A 13,184-nucleotide genomic window follows, 5' to 3' on the forward strand; every position below is an offset into this window, starting at 1 on the left:
CATTCATCGAATATTTTATCCGGCGGCTTCGCAACATCTGATGTCGATTAGACGATATAGATTTCTGACCATATTCTCCAATGTGACCGGTATTCAAAGCACACACCGTAAACGCAAACATTATTGAGAGGATGTTGACGTTTGATAGTTACAATGTTGAGATGTGTTTCCGTGATAAAACTATGCAGTGATAATATTTTGACTCGGAAAATGAACTTCAGATGAAAATGTGTGTTTTTTAGGAAGCAGAATCATCAGTGAGTAGTAATCATTTATCGTCGATATGCTTTGTTGACTGATGAGTGTGACCACAGTGGCAAGCGGCTTTCTGTATCATCTCTTTGAACTGACGTTGTTAGAACGTTGTTTCAACGGCGTACAGGTCCTGTGAATAAAACATCACACAAAAATCAACATACATATGATAAGGCGTTTTGTGCTGAATCCTAAATCTTCAGGTGATTCGAAATAGGGAACTTTCAACAATCAATAAAATCACGATGTTTGTTTTCGAAGACAGTTTTAGGTCGTTATCGTGTATTGTTCAATAACGTATAGTTAGTGTATCAAATGTTTTCAACCTTGTCCACTTTTAGGAAACATGAATTTGAAAAGCATGGTTTGTGTGCAGTTGAGGATCCTCAAGTGTTTAATCAATACGGTTACTTTAAATTTGGTATTAAACTGATGCAGAAGCTCAATCTACTGAAGTATGTGATTCATGTTGTAATAAATTCATGGTTACATTTCTATAAAACATTGTAAAGTTGTGCGTCTCAGTGCCGATTGGAAATGTAGATATCTACACTGATCACACTCACAATCCTGATCAATCCATGAAATAGACTCATCATATTCACTATGAACAGATGTGTTGTACCCTGTCAGTGGGATCCAGAATGCCATTTCCCCACTGAATCGAGGCTTATCAGTTGGTTCCATTTATCAAATTGACAGGCGCATATAATTTGATGTGTATCGGTTGATCAAACGACCATTGTCTGATTGATGTTACTGTGCAAGTGAATATTTGTTAAATTATACAACTTAATCTCGTGTCCTTGTTTCTATTTCTTTTCGATTATTTCAGAACACTAATGAAATATAGGATCTCACCACATGATTCCAGACAATATGATGTAAGTCTATTCTTCAACTGATAAATAGACTGAGAAAATAAATCAAATTTCTCGATCACACTATCATGTAGGCTCCACTATATATTTAGGTTGAGATCTCAGTTAATTCAAACATTGGGCACATCTCTCATTATGCATGAGCAGAAAGAATATGAACATAGTTAAAAGGGAATATGTCATTGAATGATCAACCGTGTCAACGTTCATTATTGAATAACGAATTTCCTTTGAACTTAAGGGAGATATTTTAACATAATAGGCTGACTCGAAGAGATAACTACTAACTGTTTGAGGTGATACAAATGCCGTATGAAATCTGTCATGGTAATCAAACATATTAGACTCATGTGATCACTGAACGAATCGAATGTCCACATCACCTGAACTGAACATAACAAGGATGTAGAACTTCGACGAACAACGGACAGTCACAGTAAATTTGTTGCTACTTTAGGCAAACCACTATTATTTCACGAAATAAAGTACACTTGAATGCTTACACTTGTGCAACAATGAAAAATATGTTAACTTGTTCATGTCAGGATCGATAGTTTTGAAAGCTGTTGCTTTTTCAGTAAGCTAACTGTGAAACACTGGTAGAAGTAGTGGTAGTGGTGACTGCATTGGTAGTAGTAATAGTGGTAGTAGTAGTAGTAGTAGTTGCAGTATAAACATTATCGCTATTAAATAATACAAGTAGTGTTATTAGTAGGTAGTTTTCTATATATGTAGAGGTTAGTCTCCCCCATGTGGTCGCCTCTTTGTACCTCTACTAATTAACATCTGCTCTTGCGTCTCATATCCCCATGACTTTATTCGCAAATGTTTCTGATATCACCTCATTTTATTCGTCACCTTTATTACTTTTAATTAATAATGTTACGAAAGCATTTTGATCATCATTCTTCATTCACATTATAAATAAACGGTCGAATTAATTTATGCAGACAATCAATTTAATGAATGTATTGGAACGTGAATTCGGTTACAATGGTTCTGCAAACTGCATCCGTAAACCAGGACGGGTAAGTGTATCAGTAATTAGTAATCCATTCCCTTACACACGTATAGAAAACACGTTTACTTTACCATTAGACATTTCAGAATGTTGCATCACTTGCAAATGACACTTGAGTAAATTGTAGACAGGAATATAGTCAGACGATAAGTAGAGTCGATTTAAAATACTGAATTATATGAAGTGTAAAGATGGACTAACAAATCTAAACACATCCACAATACCTAACACAATATTGGGAGACTGTTGACACTAGTCAAGCAATCGGTAAACGAGAAACATTGAACGGTGACTCGTGACAGATAGAGTTTTGGCCTCGTAGTGATTATGGAGCAACGTTGCCTGAACAATAATTAGATATTCGTGAAAGCGAATGCGTACATTGTAGTAATCTTACACGTCATGAGTTGGACAACAATCAGTGGACAATCGTCATCTACGAGTCATGCACACCGTTTAGTTCTAATGAAATGTGTAAACAGACAATCGTTCTAGTATATAAAGTTTACTGAATATCTTATGTTGATTGATATATTTAGAGATGAATTTCATTCTGGACATTACCTAAATTCTATCGTTCTTTCATTTTTGTAGAGAGGGATGTATCATCTGGAAGAGGTGCATGTTTGCTTGAATCGCAAACATGAATTCATGAACTGCCCGTTCCTTGGAAACTGTCCGAAGAAGTTCATCTTTCCTCCATTTCAGTAGTTGCATGAAGTTGTTTAATGAACGCACTGATTGACTCTGACAATAACAAAACCGTTCATGATTATTCATGTCACGTCTGCTCTAACAAACAGAAATCCTCGTCATGAAGTTCATTTGTTCTTAACTAATAAATATACATTCGATCAACCAATATTTTTTGTTTCTTCTCAATATCGTTTAAGTAGTTGAGTGAATTAGTAAACGAATTGGTTGTTTTCCACAAACACCTTCACTCACATCGGTGACAATTCATCCTTACTGTTAAGTCTATCGAAGCGTCCAAGTGACCTGATTGAGATACGCGCAAAATCGAAGTTCCAAAATAACGATTTGTCTACAAAAGCGGTTCTATTATTATCTAAAACACAAAATTTAATCACAAACCTCAACTTGTGGATTGTCTAGGCGTTTGGACGCGTCGTTCGAGAATGAAAATATCAAAGGCTTCGATAGTACAAAGGCAGCCGATAGCTGTGTCGAAATTGGACAACAGTTTATGAGCAATCGAAACTCGAACCAAGAGCAAAACAATATGGAAACTGTTGCGTTTAAACAAGTCCACAACTGTGGATAACCGTTACAGTAATTAAAGCACAGTGATTATAATGAAAAGTACAATGATAAGTACAGTAAACATTATGAATATATGTGAACGTTTCCGAATGTTACAGTACAACTTGCGTTACAATGTAAATGTGAAAATTGTTAAGGATACAACTGCTTACTAAATATAAATAAGTAGTATAAAACAATTAACAGAGAAGTGGAAGGAGAGCGAGTAGGAACAATGTAAGACACACTTAACATTTACTTCAACCACGTGAACATTCTTTTCATCAACACAGTGTACCTGAATGTTGGTCAAGACATTCTGTCTCACTGATTCACTGAACTACTGAGTATTTGAGTAATGAATCCGACGAATGAATAACTAATTTGGTTTTGAACTCAGTTAGAGGAAACATGCCATATTAATCTAGTCTTTTGGATACTGGAACACCTTCCACTTCAAAATAGAATCCCGAGTTGCTCTCAACGATTCAAAACTAGTAGAACTTGTTAATATTCAATTCAATCTGATACTTTCTATACGAAACTGTCATCTCGTTTCATTCCTGTTGCACAATATAGAGTTGAGGCTCGAGTAATTTTCCTTCAGGTCATCAGAATACAGTGAGGTGTCTTCTATGTTACTGCAGATACAAATGCTGTCAACGTATATTACGAATAAAATAAACCTTAGCACATTTTTGAATAACCACACTAGTTACTGTTTTAGGTGTTGATGTATTTGAATTAACTTTAGTTTCTTCTCCGTAACGATCATCCAAGAATGATTTAGGCCAGCAGAGTAGAAGGCCGTGGGTTCCATATAGTTAATGATATGATATATTGTGGGATACATCATCGAATCACTTGGATATATCAGACGATTATGCGCGACTACCTTGTAAGAAACCATGTTGTGATTTAGAAATAAGGTTTTGAATTGACAAACAACCTGAGATACCGTATATTACAACTTCCATGTGTCACGAGTTAACTGGAATGATATTTACTGATCTGTATTTAGTAAGATTCCCTCGATCTTCAGTTTCGTATTGTGTGATAATGTAGTTTTTCATCCAGTTATTCCGTTGCACGGCTGATATGATGAAATAGCGCATAGACGAAGAGGTATATTTGGTGACTATCGCCACATCATAAACGAATATGAGGGAATACCGTCAGTGCATATACTTCATGTAGGTCTATGACAATTTTTGGCTTCAGATATAATGTTGTCACTGAAGGATACATTTGTGCAGTTACTGGATGTAAGTGTTGTAATTTATATGTCAACAGATTGCTCACAAATAAATGCTGTCAGAGAGATAACTAAGTATTCCACAATATATCTCTTGAGTCGATTTAGATTAAGCTCTCCTGATTGATCTGCGCATGCATTCATTTGGAAGGGATGTTGAACTACCTCTTACAGATCTACTTCTGCGAGCGTGAACATTCTCTCTGCTTTTGTCGAGAACACGTCTAATTATGAATTCCCACTGCATCAACCATATGGTAGTATTAACATTGATTGAAAAGTGGTTGTGATTGCTTACCCCCTGTTGATGAGACATTTTAGGGTGTGAATAAAACAAATTCTGGAATGGAGAGATTAGTGAAGTTGTTTTTGAAAGTGTATGCTCAAGTGATAGTGAACAAACGTCATGTCACCTGTAATGATTTTTTGAATTGACTGAAAACTGTGCATCTTTGCATGCTGATTAGGTCAATTCCAAATGGCATAAAGTGCTTTGATTGAATGTGACAATTTGCATTTTTACATCTGAATTTTATGTTAGTGAGAAAATTCTTTCTGACTGTTCCATGCGGGTTTTGATAAGAAACTTTAACCGAGGGGAAAGGATTAAAGAAATAGTTTGATGTTAGTTCTTAATGAATTAAAACAAGGGAATTTAAATCAAGTTGTGCTTGTCCGTATAAAAGGCGTTTACTGGGTTTCTTAACATTTCAGACTTTCCTGAACAATCACGTGATTATGACAACGTAAGCGCACCACATATGGGACAGTGGAATCCATGGAATAGTGGGAGTGGATCGCAAGCAGAAAATCAATGAAATATTGCATTGCAGCGACAAAAGCATTTCACTTCTTTTGTTACTCTTAAACATCGGTGAAATGTCCCGTCTGATGATTAGATAAACGAAAGGTCACTTTTGAAACTACAAAACACTGTAATGCATAAGGATTTTTATTCACCTTACCACATTTTGAGTGATCATCAAGCTCAAGAAAAGTTGCATAATTTCGGATCGCTACCACCACGATGACAGCTTACAGGTTAATGACAATTAGTGAATAACCGACCTTTTTTATCACAGTACGAATGAGGCGTATGCAACACAAAATGTGGTGAGATTTTGAATACACTTGTGTTATAGAAATAGCTATTGCAGATGAGTCATCGGTAACCATACCGACCAACTCTCGATTGAGAGCTGGTTGAGCTCTGGATGAATGACAGGATTTTCGACAGCGAAGTAGATGTTTCGCGACTTATGAAGGCAATACAAAGAGGCATTGCCATTAACTTCGTATCCAGGGCAACTACTTGGAACAAATATAAATTTTCTTCATTGGATTTGTTGGTCCTGTCAAAACTAACAACATCAAGAAAAGCAGTTGATAAATTCACGCGATCAACAGTTGCGACGAAGAAATACATAAGACAATTCTCTCCATCTAATTCGTAATCACATAGTCCACCACGTGACATGATGTGACCCTCCAGTTTGTTGTAGTGATCTAACGCTCACAATCTGAATAAGTACATTGATAACCAGGATGGTTGGAGCATTTTAAACACATGTTGAGCATTCAGGTGCATCTCATTATATCAGGCGCACTCCATAATATTGGCAAACGAAATGCACAATGTTGAATGATTTCTCACTGTTTCAAATTCAGATTCCGTTAACCTGCGCATCCAAGAATTATTGTCGTAACTCAGGTAAATGCACTCATGATTGTGATGAGCATTCGCACAAACAACAATCCAGTTACATTCAATAGACCTACAGAAAATGAAGAACGATCATCGAGTGTTCATTGGAGATCTTCATGAACAATAAAATGACACAAATGAAATAATTTCCTCCATCTAATCAGCTGTGATGATGTCATTCAGAATAACGGTGTAACTTCGATAATCAAATCATCGAGCTCTGAGCAATAAACTCCATCAAAATAATCCACCTGAGCTACAAATCCTATCCACAATCTTGAACTATCGTGACCGTCCTTTCGAGCACAAGGGCGAACTGAAATAATCAAGTGAGAACTTAACATTGAGTTTTACTCAACTGTTTGGCATATGTGTATACCGTGCGTATTGCACAAGCAAGTGGCTATAAGAACTCAGTAGCTTAGTGGATAACGTGGTGACGTTTGAAGCGAAAGATCCAGGTTTCAAATGCCAGAGTGAACATCAACTTTGAGACGCACGCACATCCAGCTGACAAATCCCGAGTGATAAGAATCGCGCGTCCTTAATACCAATATCCATCTTTGCTTATGAAATTTAAGATGTTGATGCGACAACAAATGTAAATACTCTCTCTTTAATCCATAATACCTTATTTCAATAAAATGCCTGTTCCAGATGACAACTAGTGTTTGTATAGTGTATCTACTGTTCACTCCATTTTATCAAACACTACTTGTGATTACTTCTATCTATAAGTATAAATTGGATGTTGTGAGGAAACTCACACTCGAACATACCCGAAAACCGAGATAATCCATACATAGACTAATCGTAATGAACCTGTCATTTTCATTATTCACTAGGATTAAATTATAGTAAACTGACTGCGTTCATTCAACTAATCAGATTAAGTATGATCAGTGATGTATTTCGTGTCACATTTAATCAGTAATGAGAGATCTTGAGTTGTGTACTGTGAACAGTTTGAACTTGTGTTAGTTCATCTTTCATGTTGTTATAACTAGAGCCTTGATTCTTACTATGCCGCGTACTACTAGACTACTTGAACGACAGAACACGCAACGTCACAAGATAGAAGACAGAAGAACTAGTAAGTAGGAAGTTCATTCCTCAAAACAGCGTCAAAATATAGCACAGAAATCTCATGTATTTTTAGTTATTGGCTGAATGTAAATCATCATTTCGGTCAACCAATAGGCACATAGGGGTTCATTCTTATCCATCCAATGGGGAAGCCACACGTCGACATTCTAGAATATTCCCCTGGCCGTGGTTGGATGGAATGTACTCGGTCCTTTCTGGGCATCTTGAAGGCTTCCTAGAGTTTATTAACGAACCATCCCTACAGATGTCTGAATAATCTCTGAAGAATCAGTTTACAATAAGTCACAAAACATCAACAATTCCATTTTCTACTCATTGTTGATGTGCGGAGATATTCACCGAGGTGTGATTACGTTTTCTGATGGTAAACCAATAACTTCAAGAAATCATTTAAACCTCAAAACAATCACGATTTACAAAGAAAGAAATCCTCTACGAATAGATGAATAGTGATGCTGTCAGAAACATAAAATAAGTTTAAATTAGTCCACCGGTAGATTTTATGAGTGCTCAATGTGAACGATACAACGTTTTCCTATTCATTTACCTACACCTCTTACTACTCATCGAAAAACACAGCAATAAAGGACTAAGCGTGAGTCAAATCACTGAGTAATATTCAGTAGTGCGGCGTGACGGAAACCACCTCATTCGTCATCTAGCGAAGGTGTCTCATTTTATATACTGAAGGAGTGCGTGTGAAGAAACAAGCGTGATTGGTCTGTGCAATAAAGTGGTGAACGTCTGTTGAAGTAGTCACAAAGATACACTAACATTTAGAAGTGTCTGAAAACTTCTAATCAAATCAGTGTTGGATTAAATCTTGTGTGGAGCCAGCTGAAGATACCGAACCACTTATCATTACAAAGCGACCTATATCCGAACTCACCTTCGTGAGTTTCCATGGATGACCTGAAAGTAAAGAAAGCGCAACATTCAGGAGAAAAGCACCGTGTGATCTCTGGAATTCCAGTCATACACCTGACACCACAAACGTGCCTCCAAATCGATCATGATGTCAAGTGACTGTTCTCAAAAGGAGCACAAATCAATATCTTGTGGATTAGATAGACAACGTCATGTCACTGTGTTTAAATTGAACTCTGTATACAAAAGCATTATTGGTCGTGTGTCATTCAACCATCAGTCGATCATTTATTCTATCACGCGACCAAATATTTGTCAAAACTGTGTTTTAATACTCATGAAATTCCACAACAATTTGCTATGGAATCAACTTTAAATTTATTCCAGCTGGATGAGTAAGAAACTTCGTTATTCCATGTTATTGTCAGCGTTTGTTGGTAAAATTATTATCTAGATGACAAATAGCTGGAGAATCAATCTGTCCATTCAAAGAATTGTTTACTTCACCATGCTTCATTTCAGCACTTTTGCGTTTCAGTTGGACGTCACAAAGCAGGAAATATGAATTCTTATTACAATTTCATTTCAGACTTATACAAGGAACAAAGCTTACAAAATCTAATGATCAGCCAACACAATACAAAACAAATTTTCCCCATTGTATGAGCAGGTGGTAGATTTAATAATGGAGAGCTGCGAAACTGTGAGATTGTCAGTGATCATTCGAGTGAAATCTGTGATATTGCTTGTGCTTATGGGAAAAGTGTTGTAGAAACAGGGAACATGGAAATACGAACGTTCAAAAGATGATGCAGCGGTTGATTATGAAACAGTTGATGATTCCATGAATTGCATCCGACTAAAACTGTCATGAAGTAAAATAAAGTATATCAATGTACATCACGTGCTGTCTTTCATGTAAACGTGTGAGAAAATTGTATTTTCATGCCGCTTAATCTGGTGAGAGAGATTATGAGAGATTATGAAGTCAGCATTGTCAATTGCAGTGATTGTTCTGTGAACGTGCCATCTTCTGCCACTGATTAAACTCACATAAAATACAGTGTATATATAACGGTGTTCGAATTAGGTGAAAGTGATAAAGCCTTCATTATATCAAGGATGAATAGCCAGCTGTTGCTATCTACAGACAAAATTGTCAAATAATCTCTACCGCATTACTTTTGTTGATTGACTTTGTTTTCCTCTTGATTCAATAATTGACTGAATAAATTTATTTATGGGTTATATGTGACACCGATATTTGTCAGAACAGTGAAGTCTTCGCTAAGTATTCTGTTGATGGACGTAATTATTCTAATTACAATGAGTTTCGGCGTTTAACCAATTGTTTTAGGGAGAAACAGTTGGCCAAATGTTAATCGGTTGTGTAAACTCTCAGGAATATCGTTCATGTTTCTTCGAAGTAGATGAGTGACTTGCAGAACTCACATAGTAAAAATTGTTATTGCATATAACTGCTGAGCTCCCACAATAAACAGATGAGTTGAACATTACTGATAAACATGATAGTAGCTTCACATAAAAGTTGACGAAATGTGTTCCATGTCTGTGGTCATGAGAGCTGAGCTGAAAAATCGGAAATATGAATTCTACCAGTAGTAGTAGTAGTAGTAGTAGTAGTAGTAGTGCAGTAGTAGTGGTAGTAGTAGTAATTGTTTTTAAATATTCGGAACGCTTATTGGGATAAGAACTAGGAGAATGCTCACGTCAAAGAAATGCTTTACGGATTGTTTGTCAGTCAGTCAGTCACAACGTAGAACTTCGTACGTACGTACATCAGTTCGAGTTGCCATACCACATTAGCACAGAGATGCAGTTGTCGATTCAAATCCCATAGTGGTAGAAGTAGTAGGAGTATAATCAGAAATCCAAAAGATTAGGGGTTTCAAGAAATTATTGAAGGAGTATAGTACAGTGAAATAAATTTGGAAAGAGAAAAAGATAAAGACATGAGGAATTCAGAAGATTAGAATTTGGTAGAACACAAAGAGTGGATGCATCTTCGCCATTGCAATCGATTTTGAGCCATGTCATTCAAGGTCTCTAACCATCGGTTGCTGTCATCTCGCGAATCCCAACCAGGTAGTCTACACCTACCAACATGGCCCAGTCCACTTGTCAGTGACTTCATTGATTTGTGCCACGTTTTGGTCTGGCCACCCCTAGCTTTCTTCCAACCTACTCCTACACCATGAAACATTGCACGTCGGGGCAGTCGGTGGTCGGGCATACGTAACACATGTCCCAGCCATCTCAACTGATGAAGTTTCACTACTTCATCAATCGATTTGCCATCCCTACCTAGTACTCGTTTCCTAACAACTGCATTACTTACCCGGTGGTCCCAGGATATACGAGCAATGCTTCGAAGACACCTATGATCGAACACTAGTAGCCTACGAATATCCTCTACTCTTATTGGCCATGTTTCACTGCCATAGAGTAGGACGGAGCGAACTGCTGCACAGTAAACCCGTCCTTTGGTTGCTAGACGGATATCTCGCCTACGCCATAAATGACGCAAGTTGGCGAAAGCTAGACGAGCCTTCTGTATCCGTGCTGAGATTTCGTCACATACCAGACCACAAGGGCTGATGAGACTTCCAAGATAAGTGAAGTGGTCTACACGCTCAACTACTTCACTCCCTATCATTAGTTCAGGTGTCGATGCAACCCAATCCTGAATTAACATTTTGCACTTCGAGGGAGAGAATCGCATTCCGAACATGCCTGCATAGTTGCTTATAGTGGTCAGAAGACTCTGCATGTTGTCAGCGTCTTCACCGAGTAAAACTATTTCGTCGGCGTATTCTAAGTCGACAAGTGAGTCTCCTGGTAAAAGTTCAACTCCTGGAGGTTTAGCTGATGAAAGTGCTATCTCTAAAAGTAAGTCAATGACAAAGTTAAACAAGAATGGGGAGAGTGGACAGCCCTGACGAACGCCACTTGTGGTAATCAGTTCTGATGACAGTTCGCCATAGGCTCTAACTCGACCAGTTGTGCTCGAGTAGAGAGCCTTTATGAGGTTAATGTACTTCTTTGGTACTCCTTTCAGTGACAAACATTGCCATAGAACCTCACGATCAACAGAGTCAAATGCCGCCTTAAGGTCAAGAAATACTACTATTGTGGGACGTCTGAATTTGTGTCTATGTTCTAGGACCTGACGTAGGGTGAATATCTGGTCTATGCAACCACATCCAGGTCGAAAACCAGCTTGGTTTTCTCTAGTCTGCTCTTCACGAGCTTTGGTTAGGCGACCTAGTATTATTGAAGCTAATATTTTAGACACTATATTAGTCAAACTGATCCCTCTGTGATTGTCACAAGAGGACTTTTGTCCTTTCTTATAAACTGGCACAATCAGTGATTGGGACCAGTCAGATGGAATTACGTCCAGTTCCCAGATTCTACCTAAGACCTCAGTCAATCTCACTGCTAGTACTGGACCACCATCCTTAAAAATCTCAGGGGTCAACCTGTCAGGGCCTGCTGCTCTCCCTCGCTTCAGATTTCCTATAGCTTTTTCAACCTCACAGAGGGTTGGAGGACTTACATCAATTTGCCATTCAGGACGACTGGGGATCGTGGGTAATTGAAGTGTGGCTGAAGGCCAGTTGAACTGATCCCTAAAGTGTTCTGCCCATCGATCCAACCTCCTGGATTGAGAATGAATTATACGCCCATCTTTATCTGAGATGGTTTCACTGATATTCGGGTTCCTAATACCGGTTTCTTTAACGAGTCTGAATAGCTGCCTACTGTTACCTATTGCCGCTGCCTTTTCCATCTCTCTTGCTTTCGCTACCCACCACTGTTCACGATCATTACGTAGACTTCTTATAAGCCTGCGCTTAAGTTGACTCCGCTCTTCGTTATGCTCAGAGCCAGGTGGGATGAGTTTACGAGCATCTATCAGTGCGGTAGATGCTGCCGAGATCCATTGTTTCTCCCTAACGTTATGGTTTACCTTATTAGCGGATATCACTGCTGATTCCACAGCTTTTCGGATGTCATTCCACGCTGCCTCGGGGTGGACACAACTTACATGGCTGCCTAACTGTTTTTCTAGTTGTTCCTGAAATATATTCTTAGCTTGCCTACCATTAAGTAGAACCCTTAGAGGCTTCCCTGCAGTGTCTTTCCTACGTCCAGTAAGACGCAGACAAATACGTGCTCGCACTAGAGCATGATCTGAATCTAAGCATGTGCCCCAGAATGAGCGACAGTCTTCTATCGAGCCCCTCCATCGGTGGCTGATAGCGATGTGATCTAATTGGGTCCAACGTTGGGACGAATTCGGGGGTCGCCAGGTCAAAAGATGTTTTTCCTTATGCTTAAAGTTAGTCTTGCAAGAAATAGGCGGTTATCTGAGCATAGCTGCAACAGACGGTCGCCATTATCTGTTCTTTTCGCCATGACACCATAAGATCCACCCAGGTGTCCTTCCCTTTCACTTAGTTTACCTACTTGAGCATTAAAGTCACCTGCTACTATTACTACATCAGAACGCCTAGCTTCTCGGAGAAGGTCAGAAAGTTTCCTGTAGAACTCATCTTTTATATCGTCTGAGCTGCAGTCAGTGGGAGAGTAGGCAGAGACGACGAAGAGGCAACGACGAATTTCCCTATCTTTCCGAGTCCTTACTGATCCGTTTAGTCGAGAATGAACAAAAATTGGATAGAACTAGAAAGGAAGGCTCAGGATAGAGTGGGGTTGGAGAATGCTGGTCGGCTGCCTATGCTCCTTTGGGAGTAACAGGCGTAAGTAAGTAAGTAAGTAAGTAAGTAAGTAAGTAGGTAAGTG

The 13,184-nt window shown here is 38.4% G+C and overlaps 1 protein-coding gene across 1 annotated transcript; it reads left to right on the forward strand.

Annotated features, from left to right (window-relative positions):
* Positions 1-451: 451 nt before the first annotated feature.
* Positions 452-3,020, forward strand: Smp_193860 (putative hepatotoxic ribonuclease omega-1 precursor). Its single transcript, XM_018792923.1, has 4 exons — positions 452-710; positions 1,091-1,139; positions 2,087-2,164; positions 2,752-3,020. Exons 1-4 carry the CDS (start codon positions 571-573, stop codon positions 2,866-2,868), a joined length of 384 nt encoding a protein of 127 aa, XP_018647487.1. The 5' UTR covers positions 452-570; the 3' UTR covers positions 2,869-3,020.
* Positions 3,021-13,184: the final 10,164 nt, after the last annotated feature.

The sequence above is a fragment of the Schistosoma mansoni genome, chromosome 1, assembly GCF_000237925.1.
Source record: "Schistosoma mansoni strain Puerto Rico chromosome 1, complete genome".
NCBI classification, from domain to species: Eukaryota; Metazoa; Platyhelminthes; class Trematoda; order Strigeidida; family Schistosomatidae; genus Schistosoma; species Schistosoma mansoni.

Bases quoted from the DNA above. Each gene is read 5' to 3' on its own strand.
- Smp_193860 (XM_018792923.1), top strand. From the start codon at position 571: ATGTTTTCAACCTTGTCCACTTTTAGGAAACATGAATTTGAAAAGCAT. The intron at 711-1,090 runs GTATGTGATTCA...CGATTATTTCAG, and splicing joins CAGAAGCTCAATCTACTGAA to AACACTAATGAAATATAGGA. The intron at 1,140-2,086 runs GTAAGTCTATTC...TAATTTATGCAG, and splicing joins ATGATTCCAGACAATATGAT to ACAATCAATTTAATGAATGT.